At 37.6% G+C, this 21,060-nt stretch overlaps 1 protein-coding gene across 6 annotated transcripts in view; it reads right to left on the bottom strand.

The window, feature by feature from the left end:
• DIDO1 (death inducer-obliterator 1) overlaps nt 1-21,060 on the bottom strand; it is a 59,451-nt gene that overhangs the window by 23,216 nt on the left and 15,175 nt on the right. For 4 of the 6 annotated variants that reach the window (XM_066978340.1, XM_048074736.2, XM_048074735.2 and 1 more), the window contains 7 exons: nt 18,242-18,429; nt 16,584-16,785; nt 13,990-14,100; nt 12,791-13,697; nt 12,180-12,498; nt 9,600-9,812; nt 8,660-8,882 (listed from right to left, as the gene is read on the bottom strand). In XM_066978340.1, coding sequence (XP_066834441.1) covers nt 8,660-8,882; nt 9,600-9,812; nt 12,180-12,498; nt 12,791-13,697; nt 13,990-14,100; nt 16,584-16,785; nt 18,242-18,406 — 2,140 coding nt within the window. In that variant the 5' untranslated portion in view covers nt 18,407-18,429. The remainder of the gene's footprint in view (nt 1-8,659; nt 8,883-9,599; nt 9,813-12,179; nt 12,499-12,790; nt 13,698-13,989; nt 14,101-16,583; nt 16,786-18,241; nt 18,430-21,060) is intronic. The other 2 variants (XM_048074738.2, XM_048074739.2) reach the window with 1 other exon arrangement.

The following is a 21,060-nucleotide window of genomic DNA, read 5'->3' as shown; positions in this document are numbered from 1 at the left end:
CCCCATCCACAGCTTCTATTTAAATTCTCATTTATGATGGGTTATTTTGCTGGAGACACTATCTAGTTATTTCAATTTTTTAACACCTGAAGTGTGCTATTCATTCCGTTTTGCTTAATTTTACAATTATCTAGATTACAGTTCTTTAAAGAAATTCAATTTCTTGCTCAAGCTATAAACTGTGCTTTAGATAAACCATAGGCAACTATACTTGAAGAGTGTCTTGCTAAGAGACTGTACGGCTCACATTTAAAAAAAGAATCTTTGCAACTAAGAAGTGTCACAAATAGTAGCTCAGAACATCATTAAGGAATTTTGCGAAATGTACCTTGCAGTCATGCAAGTTGATTGCTTGTTACAGAGTACTTCTGAAAAGTTTCCTACAGAATCAAAAAAACACGGCATAACGCCGCTCAGACACCGAAACTATTGACGCTAGTACTTAATATTGTCTTAACATTTCACCGCGTTCTCTCTCCTCCCCTGCCTACACTAATCTGTTTTTTCTTCCCATGATAAAATTCCCTCAAGGAAGCGTAGGGAGGACGGGACGATGGGTGCATCTCGTTCAGCTTGCACAGAACTTTCCGGTTTCACAAAGCGCTGATGCAGGGGAGCAGGACTTCACCAAGCCAGCACTTCAGAAGAGTCTTGCAGATCAGTGAGCCTTTACAGCCCCACAGCACAGAGGCTGCTGAAACACACGCGGGTTCTACAGATATTTTTCATTCTCCCCTTTCTCTCACCAAAATAGAGAATTTTAGAAAAAGATTTAGAAAGCAAATGTGTGCACCACACGCAAGTTCTTGGAGGCAGCAACAGTAAGAGAGCTGGTGGAGTTAACATTCAGAAATTGGAGAATTTTTGTAAAATTCCACAATACAAATAATAAAACCTAAAAAGCAGCACGCAGCTATTTGTGATTCACGTTTTGAAGTGGATCACTTACTACACCGAAAAGGATTTTATGCCCGTTTGAAAAAAGTCAAATTAGAGGGAGCAAAATTCACCATACCAGTGTAGCCTTGTAGCTGTCCAAATAGTAAAAATACCTACTAAAAGGTATTCTCGGAAAGCCTGTGTAAAGGCTAGCCAGAACTGAGCAATTACGTGTTTTGAGACAAGCTCACCTCTAAAGATAGGAAACAGCACTGGCCTTAATGATAGCTTAAACATCTGATTGGGATACAGGTGTGAGCAGAGCACCTAGAAGCAATAAACTGCTTACGAATACACACACACAAGAACAGTACTTTGAGTGTCACTCAGTAATTGGCCTGTGAATTGGCACTGTGAAGTTTCGTATGGTCCTGCTGCTCCTTCTCACTCAGAGGCAGGCAGTAGCTGCAGCAGCAGTTTCTCTGTGCAGTCGTTCCAGCGTGCTGCAGCTGTCCCGTCTGAACATTACAGAAGGTGAGGGCAGCTCATTTTGACACGTATCCCTGAAGGGATGATCTCTTGGCTCAGAGATGAAACACGCTGCCCCAATTAATCAATATCTGATTTTAGGAACAGCAAGTTTACCTTTGTAAGACTGCTGAAACACAGGGTGGGCAGGACTCCTCAGCCAAATTTAGATCTGTTTTCCCAACAGCTTCCCTTTGCCACTTAGCCCAAGTCTTACAGGAACTTGTCTCATGACCCCTTTCTGCATTAGTGACAGAAATAATCTTTGCAGCGCAGAATTTAACTAATCTCTCCACCCCAATGAAGTGGCTGTTACAGAAGTTTAAGGCCCCCCCCCCTTTTTTTTTTTTTTAAGTGAAACCTTTGACGCATCAGCTAACTAAAAGTTGAACAAAATACACGGGTGAGCTGGTGCCGTAGATGTCAGTTATAAAGCACTCTACAATGGGAAGTTACTTACCAGTTAAGTGACGTTCCTCAAGAGCAGCCTTTGCAAAGCCACACTGCTGGGATGCATGCCTGCTATCTCAGAGCCTCAGAAACTTGTCGAAGAGTCAATCCTGTTAGGTGCCACTGAAGCACCCTCTTGTGGCACTGAACATTCAATGCCCAAGGCTGTGAAGGTGAGGTGTAGTTCGGAATCGCTTCTACTCCAGTCGTGCAATTGCTGCTCTCCTGAAGCCTATTTTTGCCAGACTTGTAATTTCTCTCAGAGATAGCTTAGCGTTAGTTTTAAGTCACTGAAAAGCATTGAACTACTCTTAAACACGTTTCGGTGTTAGTTTTCACTGTTAATAGCCTCTGAAACGATGTGGAGAAGTCTTTCCATTTCCACTTTCAGTACCAGATCAAACTTTATTACCCAACACTAATGTTTACGAGGTGTGCCTCCTGCCCTGTTTTTTTTTTTTTTTTTTTTTTCAAGCCTCTATCAGTTCCAATCTCTACAATGAGCAGCCCTAATAATTAAACCGATTCTGTGTGCCAAGCCTCTATATCCAGGCATACAAAGAAAGTAAGTCCGCCTTTAAAATTAATCAATTTAGGAAGCTTTTGAGACAAGGGTCTCTTCTGTAGTGATGATTTGTTTGCATTTGAGCCAACACTGTAGCTATGCTCATGCACCTGTAGTTCAGACATGCAAAGCTTTGTTTTAATCTATATGAAATTATAGTGATTTATCTTATCCATATTAGATGACTACATCTTCACAACTATGCCACTCCTGAGGGGAAGAGAGGCACCGTCCGCTGTAAAGTAAAAGAGGGCTCCATATTTTTCAAGAACCATTTACGGATTGGTACCATCACTCCTTGCAGGGACAGGCCATCTTCAGGTTCCATGTTCAGTACAGGTCAAACACAACGAACCACCAGCACCAAGATCAGCAGCAAAACTTGACTCCAAAGTGCAAGAGATCGCCTCAAAAAAAGCCTTTTATTTGGGGACTAGCATGGGAAAACCTTTTTCACTGGCTATGCATTCAATTAAGTTCAAAGAACTAAAGTAGTATTAGTAAAAGAAAGCAAAACAGCAGTAGAGGGTGGTGAGGTTTTTTTTAATCAAACTTTCATCACTTTCAGTTTTAGTGACAAGAGGTAAACCACCCTAATAGTCATAGTGCATCTGTAAGTTGTACCAGGTTTCTTCCCCATCCCCAACCCTTCTCTTCTGCAACAGTACCTCACTCTGAAACCAAGTATCCATGATGGCAAGTCTGCTGGCTTTCTGTCGTCCAAGCACCACAGGGGTGCCAGATGCTTGAAAGGCACAACAGGAAACATGCCACCAACAGGGACCAGCCTTCCTAACTTAGGATACATGGCAAAAATCTTCATGTGGCACACAGCCACAGGACAGACGTAACATACCTGGTAGAGCTGAGAAGGGGAGCTCCAGTAGTTCACAGGCAGGAGTTGACCATCGCTCCCCAGGGATGCCACTGCTCCTTTTTATAGGCTGAGTCCCAGGGGATGCTGGCTTCAGCAGCCACTACTGGTCTGCATCACTCCATAGCCAGGGTTCAGATCAGCCAGCAGCCCCTCTGCCAGCACAGCCCCCGCCAGATGCAAGTTCAGTACTGGAGCAGTGGTACTGGAGCAGTGGTACACCAGCCACTGCTGTTCTATGATCCTTCCAAGGCCAACTCCAACATGAATTTCTCAGTTCTGGCAGATTCATCTCAAATATTCCGATCATTATTTGGTCCCTCAGCAGCCTTTCTAAAAACTCCCCTAGTTACAAAGGGTTAAGCCTAGACCACATACACAGCAGCCTGGTGTACCAGAAAATCGCTACTAACGTAAAATTAAGAGTCATTTTTTATTCTCTTGGTACTATTCAATAATTAATGCTTCTTAGAATGGGTCTACATTGTAGAATAGATACAGCATTAAGCAAAGATACCTTAGCTTTCAAGGTGTTATTTCAGGTACCAGAAATCATTTAGTTTTAATAATTTGGAACTCAGCATGCGCTAACTTATCTTACAGGGGAACACTCCCACTAAAATAGAAGCATCAAGCTTAATGACAGTCAGTCCTTGCAATCAAACTTGCCTATGACTTAAGAACAGCTCCTCAGTTTAAGTACAACACTTTCGTAATAGTTAAGCTGAACCAATACAAGTTTAACCACTTGCACTCACTAAACTGAGGAGTCACAACTTAAGCCAGTACAAACTTATCTGAAGAGAAGAGTTAAAGTGCCACCAGTCTGTGTACAGAAATGGCCTTATTTTTTTTCTTTCCACAGTTGTATTTACAGCCTCATACATCGCTCCTACCTCCTGAGCCATAGTTCCTCTGGTCTTGAGTATACTACGTTTTCCCCCTGCACTCTTTATAGTCGCATATGTTCTTTCTTTCCTGTCTTGGTACTGTATTATAAAAATCACAGAAGGAAAAAAATACATGAATTACGTATGCTATAATCCTATCATTTTTGTATGCATATTTTCTGATTATGGGCTCCCAGTATGACTGCACTGCCCTGCTTAAGTCTTCATATTTTGTCTGTTTTTTTTGTTTGCACGAACAAAGCAGACCAGGTGCCCTTTGAATGTGGGATCATTAATTATACAAGAAAACATCATTCAGATTATCAAAAGGTCTTAGACATAGAAAAGCTGAACTGCAAAAGAACTGAAGAAAAAGAGAAGAAAGGGGATAACAAAAGCCAAGATTGTATCGCCAGAGGTAGCGCTCTCCAAACCTCACCTCCTCACTTCCAGTAGGTGGCAGCATTAAGTTGTCTCTCCCTAATTCACCGCTGTAAAACGAGGAGCACCGCAAATACCGTACTTTTATCTTCTTAATGGAAAGCTTCCCCCTAAAGTCCCACTCATTAACAATGCTATGAAATACTAGTACCAACTAGGACAACAGATTACTATAAGCCCATATTTTTTTTTAACCGTTTAAGGAAACAGAAGTCTGTGAAAACGAAAAGCTTTTTACTCAGCCAGTTCTACCACAAGAACAGCATGAAAAAATACACATCAGATGTGTTTACCTAACAAAACCTCTTACTCTCCTGTGCACTTAGCTAGTTTTATCAATAAATGCAGGTAGTTGTTTACATAGCTTTAACACCTGAGTTAAAAGTCAGCTGATTATTTAAGTCTAACAGGAGAAGCCTGCTGAATTTCAACAGATTCAAAGCACAAACATGAATACTTGGTGCTTATGACTGGCTAGTTTAAAAATTGTGATACTGCAAACTCCTATCATCTTCCTCTCCTTCTAGATTCATTTTCTATCTTAAACTGGTGATGTATCTGCTGCTGCCTCCTATTTGACAGTTAGAAACTGAAAAACATAGTAAAGTCTCTTCCAAGTGTTTTTCTCTCAGTCAGAAAACATGAACTCAAGTGCTTCAAACACACACAAACCTTTCCGTCAACAAGTGGTCCAACCACTGTTATTTTTACAAGGGAAAAGAAGGCAAATGTTTGAAGCGTTCCCTTACCCACGTGAAGAGCTTTCATTTTAAACAGTTTTTTGAACTGCTAGTGAAAGTTATTTTTTCTGCAGAAATGTAATGCAGAATTACATGCAGAATTTAGAAAAAAGTTGTGTGCAATGCTTCTTTAAACCAATGCCTTGTGTGCATCCCACTCTGTATATAGCAGCTGAGAAACTTACTATTCTTCAATGGCATTTTCCAATCTGCCATTACTGTGCTCTGCTTCGCAAAATCACTCAATAGCTTTGCCAAAGCCTTTTCTTCTGCTGTAATTACAACTAACCAGAAAGAAAAAGAATTTTCTAAATCTTTCAGAATGCTTTTTAGTATTATAAAAAAGCAATTGGAAATTGAGATGCATTCCCACCACATTTGAAACGTGAGATGCAATTCCCTCTCTAACAATCTTTTGCAAGATTAGGTAGACACTAAGAGTGGCCTATGAGGCTTGACTGGGCAACTTAAATATTAAGTATTTTGCCTTCTTTTAAAAATCAAGAGAAAGAAAAACAACTCATGTTTCCTGGAGACGTGGGGTAGGATACGGATCCAGATGTCTTTCAAGTATTTCTTTTGTTGAAGACACTGCAATCAGCCTTTGACACAGGAATGTGCTGCTATTAACTGCATGGTACTTGCACCTTTTTTTGAATGTAAAACAGAGTGGGTGTGGGAAAAAAGGGGGCTTGGTGGTCAGGTGTATATTTAAATATACTTGCTATATGCCCTCGCCACCAAGAACAATTTTAGGAGTGAGGTGACTTTCTTCCTTCTTCAATTTAAAACTACTGTCATATGGAAGAACAATATTGTATCTGACAAGTACACAGTAATTGTATAAAATAAATGCATGCCCAAAACATGTTATACTGACTAATAGAAAAAGTATTCCAGAGTAATTTGGCAAATCATGTTAAGTTCACTTAACTCCTAAAGGGCCTCATACGCACTCAGGTCACATAAATAAGGATTCACAGAACACAGCTATAAGTTCTGGGGACGGAGTCCATATTTAGAAATATCGTGTGTGGAAGAATCCCACCCTCAGCCTCCTCTAAGTGAGCTTAAGTCCACCAAGTGAGCTTAGACACCCAAGATGTCTGAACGAGACAGCTTAAGTATCTTACATAATCAATGCTCAGAAATAAGCAGTTCTAAACAGTGAGGCACTGTTATTAGGTTACTATCTAAACTAAATTGTTTCACCCACTGAAGGTGTTTCTCTCTTAAGACTAACTTGGAGTTGTAGCTTTTAGATACTTGAAGTGAGATGACTCCCCCTGATTTCCGTAATGCTGTAACTTCTACGTCTTGAACAGCAAATAAAAATTTGCTAAATATAACTTATAGAATACTCTTAAAGAAGATGCAATAGCAGCTTCTCAGGAAGATTATTATAGACCACACCTGTCCAATCAATAAAGCAGAAAAGCCTTTTTACCCAAATACATACACAATTTACTTGGTAATTTAGTAGTGTGGTACAGAGTCCCCACAGATTAGTGCAGCTTACCTTAATAACAGCAATCTGAAGTTCTTCCTTGCATTTGGCATGACAGATCTTCATCACACGAACTAGGTTGTTTTCTATTAATTACTGAAGTCTAGCATACACACAGATTTTTGCACTAATTTAACAATTTAGTTAAGGCAGTCCAACTTTCTATTGGAATTGGTTAAATCTGTGCAACTTCCATGTTGTAAAATTTAAGAACCCCTTAAAAAAATAAAAAACCCCACCAATGTCCTTGCCTCAAATCCTGTATTCCTGTCTCCAAGGGAAATAAGCTATAGCAATAAGAGCATTTTAAGTGATATGGTTACACTGACATTTGTAATTATATTGAGATAGAAAGTGTGATAAAAATTTCACATGCAAAATAAGCCCTTCTAGTTTCATTTAGATCTCTCTCCCCCACTAGTTAGATGCATTTAAAATGCTACAGTTTCCGATGATAAAGCTACATTTTTTTTTAGAAAAAGTTTAAAATGCAAAGTTATAAAAATGCGTTTTAAGAGTTCACTATAGAAAGAGGCATAGGGCCTAAGTAGCCAATAAAACAAAACTATGCAGGGAATTTATAACCCTTTAAACTTTTCATTTGGGTAAATAAATTAAAACAGGCCTAGTAAGTCTGGTATATGCTAGAATAGTAAATTGAGCAATATAAACACTGAGGGATCATCACCTACCTTAAAAAACATCTAGAAAATCTAATCTTAGTAATAAGTATAATCTATGAATTTATCAGTTACTATATATAAAGTGTTTAGTAACTCTGTTTATTTCTAGAAGTAAAATTGGCTCAAGTGTGGCTAAGAAAGCTGGGAGATCTGAAATTCTGAACTCATTCATCTTTGAGAAAATACTAGGTCGTGTGTTTTGTGAACGTGAAATGTAAGATTTCATTTGAAGTTCCATCACTGCGTCATAAAATACTTAGCTGGAGTCAATCAAAACACGTCATTATCAGAAAGACTTGTTCAGGATACAAAGCAGTATTTACTTACCTTTGTGTGTGTTACAAGGATGCTATTCAAAACCTGCAAAAATATGCAAGGCAATGTTTCTGCCTGATACCCACTTAAGATGTGTTCTTGTGTGTGTGGATAATGTGTGAAGTATGAACATATAAATAGAAAGGAAAAAAAAAGTACTGCCTCCCCCCAAACTTAAAATTAAAGAATGGTCCTCAAATTATTTCATGTAAGGAAGAAAAGCAGCAGGAAGAGCTGGAGTATACTTGACAGTTAAAAGCTGTTTGCAGAAGTGTAAAGGATTGTTGGATACCACGTCGGAGAAGTCATTCTCGGCACTAGCAATGAAAATGCAAGACCTGAGAGAAAGGTGCCAAATCTAAATCACAAAAATACAATTCAAATTAGTACAGTCAATTGCTGATTCAAGGTGCACAGTGTGCAACCTTTTTTTAAGCTTCACACAAATGTAACAATACTTACCTTTTCCAGATCATACACAGTTATTGTCTTTATGGGAAAAATTTAAAGCTTAATCATGAAGTTTGCATCCACAAATCAGCTGGGTAGACTGACAGGCTCTTAATCATACAACTGTCATATGATACAAATGAAACTTCAACAAGTGTTTCCCATTTACGTGCATCTGTGTGTGTGAATCTTTGAAGGTGGAGAAAAGACGTTTTGTACTGTATTAAGCAAAAAAAGAAAAATATCCTAAACTCCCTAGTCTTGCAGAGCCAAGAATGGATGGGTATTCAAAGAAAACGTAAATGATTATTCAGGAATATCCCTATGCGATACATACATTTGAACAACAGTGAAGATGAAATGGCAGCAGTCTTTTCAGGCTTTACAGCATTGTAATTATGATCGCTTGCCCAGGAAGGTGTGCTGTTTTCTACTGCTGGCTCTTTAGCGTAAGGTTGAGTGTTTGCCTCAGTCTTGGCAGATGTCAAAACCTTCTTCATGGTCATCTCTCTTTTCTCAGGATATTGTCTCTTCTGGTTTGAAAGAGGTTTAGTACCTGTCTGTAGTGATTAGAAGAATCTTAATTACTAATACTCAAATATAACGTATTTTGCAAACAGTTACATATAGGTAAACAAGTTTCTTTTACAGTAAACTCCTATAAATGCACTTGAAATTAAGCATTTTCACATTCAAGTTTTTAAAGCAAAACATAATATATTGTACCTTCAGGAGCAGAGAATGGCTAAAAAATAAAAGCCTCAAAACAACTGTGTTTTCTGTCAATTTTTGTTTGAAAAACTACCAGCCATACTACAGTTGTTTCAAAAGGTAAGAGAGGCTCTAATTTCATTTTTTGCTTCCCAAAACACAGATACAATGCAGTAACATGTTGGCTTATGATTCACAGTATTTCCAAATTATTGACCCAAACCCAGTAATTTGGAATTAAATAAAAAAGGCAAAAGTAACTTGTAATTAAATAAAATAGCATACCGCTTATACTTTTTAATTGATTTTTTTTAAAAAACATGTTGCTGTCTAGAAGGTCCTTTCAAGAAATAATTGAACCTACGTAGAGATGATTAAGATTTCAAAGAAGTGACAGGAGAACATTTTGTCGGAACAATGCTCTTACTGTAATAAAAAGGCAAGAGAACTAATAAGAAAGCTCTTCAATGCAGGGCTTTGCAATTTTGTCTGTCTCAAACAGGTGAGCACAGAAATAAGCCACTGTGCTTCAGTACAGCTGATTCAGACAATGAACATAAGCTTACCTGCAGCTGAGTTTTTGGCATGCTGGGTTTTTCAGATTTTGATTTGACCTTCTCTTTAGGTTTTGTTTTTGAATCTTTGCCTGCACTTAGAAACTTCATGGTGGCTGCAGCATGTTTGAGAATGCAGTCATTGCTGCAGTACACAGAATCAGGCTGAGCCACGTTAAAACAGCCAGGACCAATGCACTTTGACGCACCAGGAGTTTCAATTACCTACAGATTGAAGCAGAGCAAGTTCAAACTTCAAAAAGGAAGCGACAGAAAAATACCTTTCACACACGAAAAACTTACATATCGTATGTGCAGACCACAGCTATGACTGTTAGCGACCTGCGCAATTGCAGTTTTTGTTCTTGAGACACCACAAACCACCCACACAAATACAGGGATTTCACTCTGGCAACAGTATTTTCAGAATGCGTTGTATTTTTCAAGTGACTGTTATGCCAATGGCAAACTAACAGAGGTTGATTTTCAGATCAAATAAGCACAAAAATGCTTTTTTCTGATTTTCTACGCTGTGTGAGAAATCTTAATTACACAGAGCTGGTTTTCTCAAGAGCAAGGTTTCTAAAACGCATTTTGCTTCTATATCACCAGCAGCTGCCCTTCAACCAGGCGCACACGCAGAGGGAGGCACTCTGCCTGGGGTGTACAGGGAAGTCTTGCTCAAGAGGCTTACTAATGCTAATATTACCAGTCTGCAGCTGACAAGCACAACCATTCTCCTACATAATTTTGCCGTTGCCTAATACTTTTTACACATTGAGAAATTCACATACAGAGTCTGTATTTTCCTCTGCTTCACCATTACTCTCAATTTATATCGAAATGTTATATACTAAGCAGTTAGTTTCCTCTTCAGTTTTAAGATTTAAATCATAGAACATTCCTTAAAAAAACAAGAGTACATGAGCTCAAAGTCTAGAAATACTTAAGAACTCTTTATGTTCCAATACACCACCTTCTCTGTATTATGCCTTTAGCATCACTTGTTCCATCTTCTAGATTACTCAGGAATGTTATACAACTATGTTATACAATTGACCTAATACTCAAAACTGCTGGAGCCTTAGGCAGTCTCTCCCCTATCCATAAACTGCAATTTGTCATTACCAAAAGGAATATTTCAGCAATATTTTCAGAAAAAAACACTTATATAGCTTATTTTTTCCTCAAAAGTCAGTAAGACAGTGTTAATTTCTGTGGTCTGAAAAAAACACGGTTTGGGATTCTTCTCACAAAACTTAAGATTATGCTTTAGAATACCTTTGCATCATGTATAAATCAGGAAGCTTAAGAAACAAGCACGAATTCTTGTGCCCTAGGAGGCAGCCAAACTTCAGGTTACTCAGCTGTCACTCCTAATTTACTCAGATGATGACAAAACTTTTATTGTTGAAGTTTGTATTTTTTGAAATTCCAGTTTTAATCACAGGTAACATGTTAGCATGTTAATATTAAAGAGTAACTGATGATACTTAGTATTAATTTCAAGTTCTGCTTCTGTCAATGAAACAGAACCCAGAAGCTGAATGAACAAACTCTCAAAAAAGTTCGTGTTTAGATATGTAAAATAAAGTACACAGAACATAGTTTCAGCTATGTTTGAAAACTTTTTTGAGAAAATGTTTCCCCCACACTTATCTTAAAATAGTAAATATTTATACATTAAGCTCACACTGTTCTGATCTATACATTAAGCTCATTGTGCCGATATCAGCAGTTCTGATATTTGAACTGTTTTTTTCCCATAAGCATTTTGTAGATGTATTACAACAGAAAGTTTTCTCCATAGATAATCCAGATATAATCAAACTTAAGACTTATTCTGGATATGATGCCAAAATTCAAAGATTTAAGAATCAAAGAACAAATTAATACAGAAAAAAATATGAACAGCTGTAGCATTCTGACAACAAATATACTAAGTGTGCTCTTCAAGGCATATTGAGAAGAAAAGAAAAACGTCATTATTACAGTAGCTTCAGCAATACAAAGATGATGACAGCAGCACAAAGTTTTTAAATTTGTGTGCATTGAGTTGAAGAAGCTTCTTTGCCTGTATTTTGAACTGGGCATGGAACTTACCTATTACAAAATTTATGCTTATTTTATATAACACAGTTGGTATTAACTCTCTGAACTATTAAGAGGTACTTGGCAATGTTAAGTAAAAACTTTCACTCTCGTTGGAAGATATCCAAAAGCATTTGAAATTTTAAAGATAAAATAAGCCAGTCCAAAATTCTGGTTTTTTCTATAAAAAGAACACCACAGTATTTGATTTCTAAAAATATTTTTAAAAAAGCAGAATACCACACAGCACATAGTATGGCATTTCCTTACACCTACACAAAACTTTTGAATTGCCTACTTCAAAACAACACTCTTAATTTTAGTTAGTTCCCATAGCGATAATCTATGGATAAATTTATGCTGAACAGTAATATTTACAGGGTTGTTCAGCTTTATATTTAGCTTTATAAAGAAAAACTAGATTAACTGCTATGCAAGTTAAGCCATTGCCTCAACGTACTCTGTGAAATATGAAAAACAGCGAACAATTACAATACTTACAGGTTGAAATATCTTGAGTTTTTTCTTCCCACTTGGATTTGAAGCTTTTTCAATCCTACCCTTGATCCCTTGGTCCTCAACAGACTTTTGTTCAACTGTTCCTATGCTTGTGAATTCCATACCGTCCACATTTACTTGACTTGCTTTATCTTCCTGCTGCTCTGTTTCTGAAATAGGCTCATCCTGTACCTGGAGAATGGTGCAGTTTGGACAGATATAGTCCTCACCATTCCTCTCCAACAGCCGCCCTCGAGCCTCAGAGATACCCACACAGTCACCGTGAAACCATTCCTCACATCTATCGCAACAAATCATAAACCTGAAAAGAACCAGTGAACAGTAAAACATTAGGAAATAAGACAACAATTAAAGCTTGATGAATATTTTATGCAGATCTTTACCATGCTAAGGTATCAGTATAGTGTTTTGCCTCATTGTTCATTTGTTTTCATTAGTTGATCCCCTCTTAAATATTTCTTATAAACCACCCTCCAAAGCTTCCAAAAGCTCATTTACATATACCCAAAAGCTATGGAATTTGGGTTATTTTCTCCAATCACAGAAAAACTCCAGCTACTCGCGTTGCACTTTTAGTTGAAAGTCTTGCCTACCTGTTGTTATGAGGCTGACGACAGATACAATACAGCGCGTTGGGGTCATAAATCTCAGATTCTGGTTTTCCTTTGGGCAATTCTTCAAGTCCTTCGTCTGTAACCCCTTCTACTCCAACAGTAGGCTTTACCTCCTTCTGAACCTGAAGATCTTCAGTGTTTTCCTCAGACACAGTAACCTGACTTGCAACCTCAGTGCCATCTATAATCTCAGGCTCCTGTTTGACAGGTAATTCAGCTTTAACTTGATTTTCAGGCTGGACATCATCCGTTTCTGTAGGATCTTGCTCAGAAGGTCTTTTTCGCAGGCGGTTCTGTATATCTTTCAGTGTCAGTTGAGCAGGTTTCTGTTCAACACGTTTGTTTCTTAGTCGATTCTGCAGTTCCTTCAGTGTTAAGCCATCGCTGTCGCTATCAGAAGTATCTTCTTCCTCTTCTTCCTCTTCCTCCTCCTCCTCTTCGTCTTTTGTGCGTCTGCTTTTAGAGCCTTTCTGATCCTTACTACTCCTAGTGCCACTCCTCCGAGTCACAGGTTTTATATCTGAAGCACTCTCAACACTATCTTCTGAAGCAGTTTCAGCATCTGTGGCTGGACAGGATGCAGGTTCACTTGAATCTTCCAGAGCAATAGGAGCATTCCTCCTTCCCCTGCGTCTTACTGTTGTAAGAAATTCTTCCACTCTTTCTGTTCGCTTTGGTTGTCGTCCACTACGCCTGAGGTTTAAGCCTTGTTGCTGCTGCTGCGGCTGTTGTTCACTAGAGTCCATATCAATATCTCCTGCACCTTCTCTCTTGGCAATTGTAGTCCTTCGAAAACCCCAGGTTTTCCTGAATTCTTTGCTTGTAGGTTTGATAGTTTTTTGTTCCTCCTCATTGCTTTGCTCACCTTTTTCATCCAAAGCTGATGCTAAAAACAAGGTAATAGTTATTGAATTTGTGGTGAGAGATGTTTTTCCTACACTTTTTATCCAGCATAGTATTATTTTATTTGTGGTGATAAACACATACATCTCCACCTCATTTTATCTGAAAACAGATAAAATACTTTGTTGTGCATGTATCTTGCAGCAGTGGCAAGTAAGTACATCACTGAATGCTATGCCAAAATAATCCAACTACTACAAACTTATTTAAAAACATGTAGGTACAGGATGGACAAATAAGCATATTTTTCTGCTGAATTTAAGAAGAAATCTTACCAGGGGAACTGTTTTCCATGTTATCAGTATTAGATTCAGATTCCAATGACACTGGCTGTAAACTTACAGCTTGTTCCATAGTACAGACACCACTCTCCCCACCCTGAAATGCTGAAGACAAACAATATACAAAGCTTAGTTTCAAAAAGATTCATAGCCTAAGTAATTAAGTATTCTGACAAGCTCGTTAGTTTATTGTAAAGAGCAAGCAAAATACTTAACTTTAATTTCAAGCCACTAAAGTCACTGAATACCAGCAAAAGTGCACTGAAATCCTTCAAAAACAAACTTTTAAATATACAAGTTTGGACAGCGTACTGCCATATTTTAATGAACAGCCTTACCATTTCTGATATTTCTTTTCTTTGAACAGTAAGAGCCAAGCAATTTATTTTGATAATCTTAAGTCATCAATAAAATTAACTTTGTCAAGTTTAGTGCGTACACAGCATGTATGCTTTAACCCTAAATACATACTTTGTTCAGTTGCTTTTATAATAGCTAAAAACAGTATTAAATAGATTTGAACAAAAAAGTTACTGCAGAAGTATGCTATTGTACCTCTTACAGGATCAGAAAACAAACGCATCTGCACACTATTTTATGGACAAATATTCAAATTCTCAAAAACTCCTTTATGGTATGAACCTGTTCCCTGCGGTTGGTCTGGGAAAAAACTTGCAGCAGTTCCACTCCACAAGGGAGCACAGGAACCAAGTATGCACCAGAACCAAGTATGCACCAAGTATGCACAAGACCATGGAGCAGAGCAAGGAGTTATCCAGACAGTGCAGACATGTTTCCTGTTTTAAAGGTGAGGGTGGTACTTGGTATCAATAACATTTTCTGCTAGAAAGGTGAGCTGATTGCCTGCAGTTGGATAAAACACACAGTAGAAACAGCCAGCTTACAGAATTTCTAAACTATCACTGTTTAAATTATTCATGGTTAGTTTAGAATCTGAAGCTGATTATCCTTTGACTAAGTGTCAAAACAGGAAAAAAAAAAGGAACCATCCTTATTGAAATAACTTTTACTAGGTCTTTATCTTGCTTATTAAATAGTTTAGCTGCTTTTTTTTTTTTTAATTGTTTCAGAAACTCTGGTGGGTATTCAGGATAAAGCAATATACTTTCCCCTCATTTTTCCTCTAACAAGGTTTATTGGCTAGAAGAAATGACAGAAAATAGAAAATAAAGATCTTCTCAAGCATTTCTCTAGGGAAAAAAAATAATTGAATGAAACCTGAGAAACACTGTTCCCTGATACTGTTATTTACAAAGAGGTTGTCAGCCTGTGTCACATTCTACCAGAACAATACCCCCAAAAAATATCAAAGAACCTCCAACTATGACAGATGGAGCCACAGGAAGAAAAAAAAAAAATCTGTGCTGACAACCAGTACCCCTGTTTTCCTCAGAAGTCTCCCCCAGCATACTAGGAGACTGTCTTATTTGACAAGACTTGAGCAAATGACTGAAATAAACATAGAATCTGAGGCTGCACTTCAAGTATTCAGTAATCATCTGGTTCAAACAAGTATTAAAGTTAGTATTACACCACAGCGCAATGGTTCAAATGAGTTGCATGCCATGTAAAAAATGGTCTCCTAGAATTCGGAAACTATGTTTTGCAGTCATTGCAATCACATCGCTCATGTGAGACTATAATATGCAGTAGTAAGTATACCACAATTAACTGGATAAACAGAAACAGTACTTTCAAAAACAATAAGGAAAAAAATAACTCTCCCCCACGCATGTTTTTGGAGTGGTTATATGCATCTTCCTGGCACAAGAATTACACAGGTTAGCCAAATGGAGACATTAACAGAATTCCTAAATAACAGCGGTTGCTGAAAGAATCAAAGCTATATATATTACAGCTACACGTTTTCAGAGGCATTCTTTAGCAAGCGTTTCAATCTGCTTTCCAAATATTGCAGTGTGCCCTGGTGATAACTGCCTCCTTATTTCACTTATTGCATCAGCTGCATCACTGTTCTGCTGTATCACACATGATCCTGCTACAGTTTAATTCCTATTTTCTATTATTATATTTAACAAAGTGTTAAAACAGAAACGTAACTATCAATGCTAAGCAAACAATTAAGCTAGAGAATTTTAAAAACCACACTGATATTTAAAAAATGTAACACAAGTTGCAACTTAGTCATTTCAATGAGATACTATAGATATAGCTGTAAAGGCAGCAGATTCCAGAACATTGTTTTGATTTCAGATTATCAAATTTGAACATCTCAGTTAGAATCAAAAATGAATTTTAAGCCTGTAGTACTATAATAAAGAGCTGAAACTGTTTAAATCTAACAGGAAATTCCATTAAATTCTCAAAAAAAAAAATCATTAACTATATTTGTTTTGTTTTTAAGGGCAACACTAAAGTTATATTCACATCAGAAAAAGGCTGCAATGGAAGAGCTGAACAAGATGAAATATTTAAAATTTACATCTTTGTTTACCTTGAAGATGAAGAAATGCTAAAAGCTACAGGCAGAGGTAATCCAAATTGAGATTTAAATTCCAGATAAAACGTAAAGAAATAAGCGTCTTCAATGCCCTCTATATCTTTACCTGACACAGCATTAGAGGTTTGAATGGTTTCTCCCTGTTGTGACGAATGAAAAGGAGAGCCAGATGAGGGCAGCAAAGGATCAGAGTCATTCAGCATTATCCTTTCAGCACATGCTGAATTTCCTGATTCAGACGCGCCAGACTGAGTCTTTGAGCTGTCAGCAGGACCAAATACCGAAAACTGTCCTTTTCCTGCTGACACCTGGAAAAAAATGAGACAAAATAAGACACCAATGTATCTATGAGCTTATCTTACCACTGTACACTTAAGCTTGGAATTGTTTTTTATCCATTACTTCATAAACCAACTTTTGTTATTTTGCCTTTTTGATAGCTTTCTATTTTCAGAAAGACACTGAAACAGGAACGAAAAAGTAAAAAAAATACCACCTCCACCACTTACCAACAGTTTAGACCTTTCAAATAAATTCAAAATACAAGTGTCATCTCATCAATTCACTGTGAATCAATCCATTAAGACTATCATAGCAGTAACAAGCTGTATTCAACAAATCTATTCCATTTCCAGTATTTAAAAGCATTCTGAATGAAATTCAGTAAGCATATATTGTACAATGAAAATGCAGAAATCCTTTTAAACTACATTGGCATACCCAGTCTGTACTAAATTTCATCACAGGAGACATATGCAGCTTTGAGGACTTAAATCCAAGTGGCTACTCAATGGTTTTGCAAGGTGGGATAATAAAAAATTATAGCTGAATATCAAATTCAGAAATATTCCCTATCGCTGTCCCTTTTACTAAAAACATTTTGCAATACAGAGCATTTTGAAAGCTGTATTTCAAGAACAGCAGATGACATTAGAATCTGAAACCTTTCTCCCCCCCCCCCAAATCAACCCTTGGGAAACATTTCAGAATCAAATCATTTATTTAAAGCATCTGAACAAGACCAACTATTTGGTCCGGGGTCCAAATTCACATGTGAAATGGCAAACAAACATGAATACTGACTGCTTGCTTTTGAGCACGAGGCTGAAAATCAGCAGGAAAACCCCCCAAAAGTCTGCCACATTAGCACAACACTGGAAAAAGAATTTGGGAGATTAACTGGATAAGAAAAGTCACTTTTGAATTGGTAATTTAGGTGGAGACAAAAGAACAGTAATAATGGACACAGACTCTGCGTGTCAGGATTCTGCAATTAAAGATGCACGGGAACTGCCATACTAGGTGTAGGTAATCACTAGAACATTTATCAATGTTTTGAAGCATTAAAAACAGATTTTGGTAATAATCTGCTGTTTAGAAACACTTCTTACTTTCTAAGCAATGATAATCTAGGTACTCTCTATTGCCATGTCATCGTCCCAAATATAGGGAGCAGGGAAGAGACCAACCCCACCCTAAATGTGATCTGTCATCAGTGGATCACTTATTTCATAAAAAGTAAATCTCAATTTGCACAACTGTGGGAATAGAAGTTTTGAAAAACATGACTATACAGATAAATCTACATCAGCATTTCCCACCTCTGTGCTTTATCTGGAGAGGATTATACAGATTATATACGTCCTTCACCTGTGCCAACCATTCCCACTCAAGGAAAAAAAGGAGGAAAAAAGTTATACAAAAAAGACAGCAGAATAACCTAATCTTACAGACCCTAGTACTGTATCTCACGTCATTGAATACCTGCTCTAATATGCATTTTGCTCCATTGTCTGAATCAGTGATTACATCCAAGGAGTCAGTCACTGATGGCTGAAGACAGTCTGAGTTAAAAGTGCCTTCTTCCACGCTGCTGCTCTGTAATAACCTTTCAATCTCCCTGTTCAGAATCTCCAACTCATCACACATCACGCAATTTTTAAGTGATATTCCTAAAGGAAGAGGGAAAGTCAGCTAATCACTTCTTGTTCAACAGTTATATTAAACTGTGAAAACAAACTGTGCTTCTTAAACACGCAAGTAGTGCATCCTGTTTGAATAACGTATCCAATAACATACTACAGAAAGAATAGTGTAAAGAAAGGATGGATTTCATAGTGCACAATTAAGCACCGGTGTATGCAGGGCTGTGTGCGCAACACGCTCTTCACAGTTACGTTTGAGCCACAGAGCCGATATTACTAAAGTATTCCAGAAGTCAAATCAGCATCCTTTCTTCTCTGGAGCTATTCTGGCTCCTTGAACTCAATACATTTTTCAGTCTGATAGTCATACCCCACCCAGTGGCAACGCTGCACAGTGCACAGTTCTAATTTAACATATTATTTTTAACATAACTGAAAAACTTAAATTCAATTCAAGAACGTGTGTTTTTTGGGAGAGGGTGGAATGGGGGGGGGGGAAGTGGGGACATTATCTTATTATTATTACCTTTATTACCTATTATTACCTCTATTACCTAGATGAAAAAAGCCTAATAGAACTACAATTTCAAAATTATTTCAAATTTGGTAGGCATAAAATTTATTACACTTAACACACTAAAACTACAGAAGCCCCATATTTGCTTTAAAATGCTTGTTTTCCTCTATTATTTAGTATCCCCATTTGGTCCAGATTACACTTATTTACTTATTACTTCTTATTTAGCTCCTGCAGAATTGCATTTTAAAGATGGGCTAAACACAAAAGCCTTTAAAAAGGCTGAAAAAGAAAGTTTATAAAAGCAAAAGCACAAAGCCTTAACTCACAATTACACTTTTAAACATAACAAGCCAGCTGACATTGCTAAGTAAATGTTCTACAAACCGTTTGCAAAAAACATTCACTGCAACATACAGGAGCTTTGGAAAAGAAACAGGTATTTGACTATTTCCAAATTTGGTATGATTTTTGTTTGTTCTCTAGTTAACTATTGAGTTGCAGTTGAGATTCTGACAAATGTAAGCTGAAGCAACAAAATGGTTACCTAGATTTGAAGGAACTGAACATTTATGATAAACTTACTGTCTTCTTTCTCCTAATACAGCACATTAATCACATTTCTGAAATTGAGTTCTAGCTGGAAACTGAAAATTGCTGTACTTCGCCAAACAGACAATTCCTATCAACACCCTCCTGCCTTTCTGCCACATCTCCTTTAGAAAGGCTACCATATACCTTTGGAAAAATCTTAGACCATAATCTCTAAAAATGATTGTGCAGTACAACAAGATGTTAATAATAAACATATATACTCTTGCTTATTCAGAAATCCTCTGGTTTTGCTTAGGTTAGCAACTTCTGTGATAAGCGATCTCCATTGTGAAAATATGTAAGTTTCTAAGGCCAACTATGAAGTTGGAAAAACAAATCAATTTCTTAAAAAGGTTCTTTCCCCTTCATTGGGCAAGTAAACTTCACCAATAAAAATCCCAGGTCTATAGATTTAAATGCTTACATAACACATCAGGTCCACATCAAACAAGGGATTCACACTGCCTATTAAATCCACATTTATGGACTACGAAGAACAAGCGCAGCCCCAACATTACGTGGGCTGCTACTTTCCTACTGCCTTCTCCCCTGCTCACAGTTCGGTGTTGTGTGTCACGTGCACCCAACCCTCCTTTACCACAAAACATCTACCTGAATTCTTCATCAATAGATTTGGTTTATTAATTCAGCAGAAAACTAACTGAAAGAGAACCAAAAGGATGAAAACTGACCACCACAACTAGTGCAAAGACACGCAAGAACAGGCATGGAGAACAAGAGCCCTTTAAGCAGCATGCTGCATCAGCTCAGCCCATCTCACTCAACCTGTGCACACCGTCAGGCACTCAGCAAGAGCTCATCACGTCTTATCCAGCAGCACTTCGTTATCTGTCCCCCAGCCAAGACTCCCTTTTCAAAATCTGACCAGTTTTAAGCTTGCAAACTGTAACGTGAGCATTCCAGTGAAAGAAAAGTCACTTCGCTAGAACTGGAACAAAAAAAGGATATTCAGCCAAGAAAATATTTATGTAGGTTTTTCCTCCCCCATTATTTTACAGGTAAAGTGCTTCACTACTGCCAAGTTGGGTTATTCAGCCTATGGGGCTTGAAGAAATTCTAGGGAGTATCAGCAGCCAATCTAACAAGAGGCAGAAAAGATATTCCCAAATTCTGAATCCTGCCACTGCAATAGCACTTGTTCACAGACATGCAATACACATTAAAAAGATACCCATCCTCCAACGTCTTCATTAATCAACAGTGAAAAAACAGAAAGGGAAAGCTTGTAATCTCATTCTTCTTTTTCTGTACATACATTATCACTGTCACTTTTAGACAAAACCTCATCAAACGCATACCACTATGTACTGCCATCTTTGTAACCCAGCACTTTAGAAGTCTAAAGCAAAAAGAGGAAGGAAAAGAGGCTTTCTGTGCCAGTTACAGATGTATGCCAATACAGGATAATTGCAGGACAGGCAACTTGAAGATACCTGGATCTGCTGAATGCTAACTTAATTAAGCCCTTTTTAAGATGCCTCAATATAGCATCTTAATCTGATGATGACAGAGCAAAGCTTTTGAAG

The sequence above is a fragment of the Anser cygnoides genome, chromosome 16 (assembly GCF_040182565.1).
Source record: "Anser cygnoides isolate HZ-2024a breed goose chromosome 16, Taihu_goose_T2T_genome, whole genome shotgun sequence".
NCBI lineage: Eukaryota > Metazoa > Chordata > Aves > Anseriformes > Anatidae > Anser > Anser cygnoides.
Note: the sequence above shows the minus strand (reverse complement) of the source record. Positions and strands in the feature narration are given on the sequence as shown.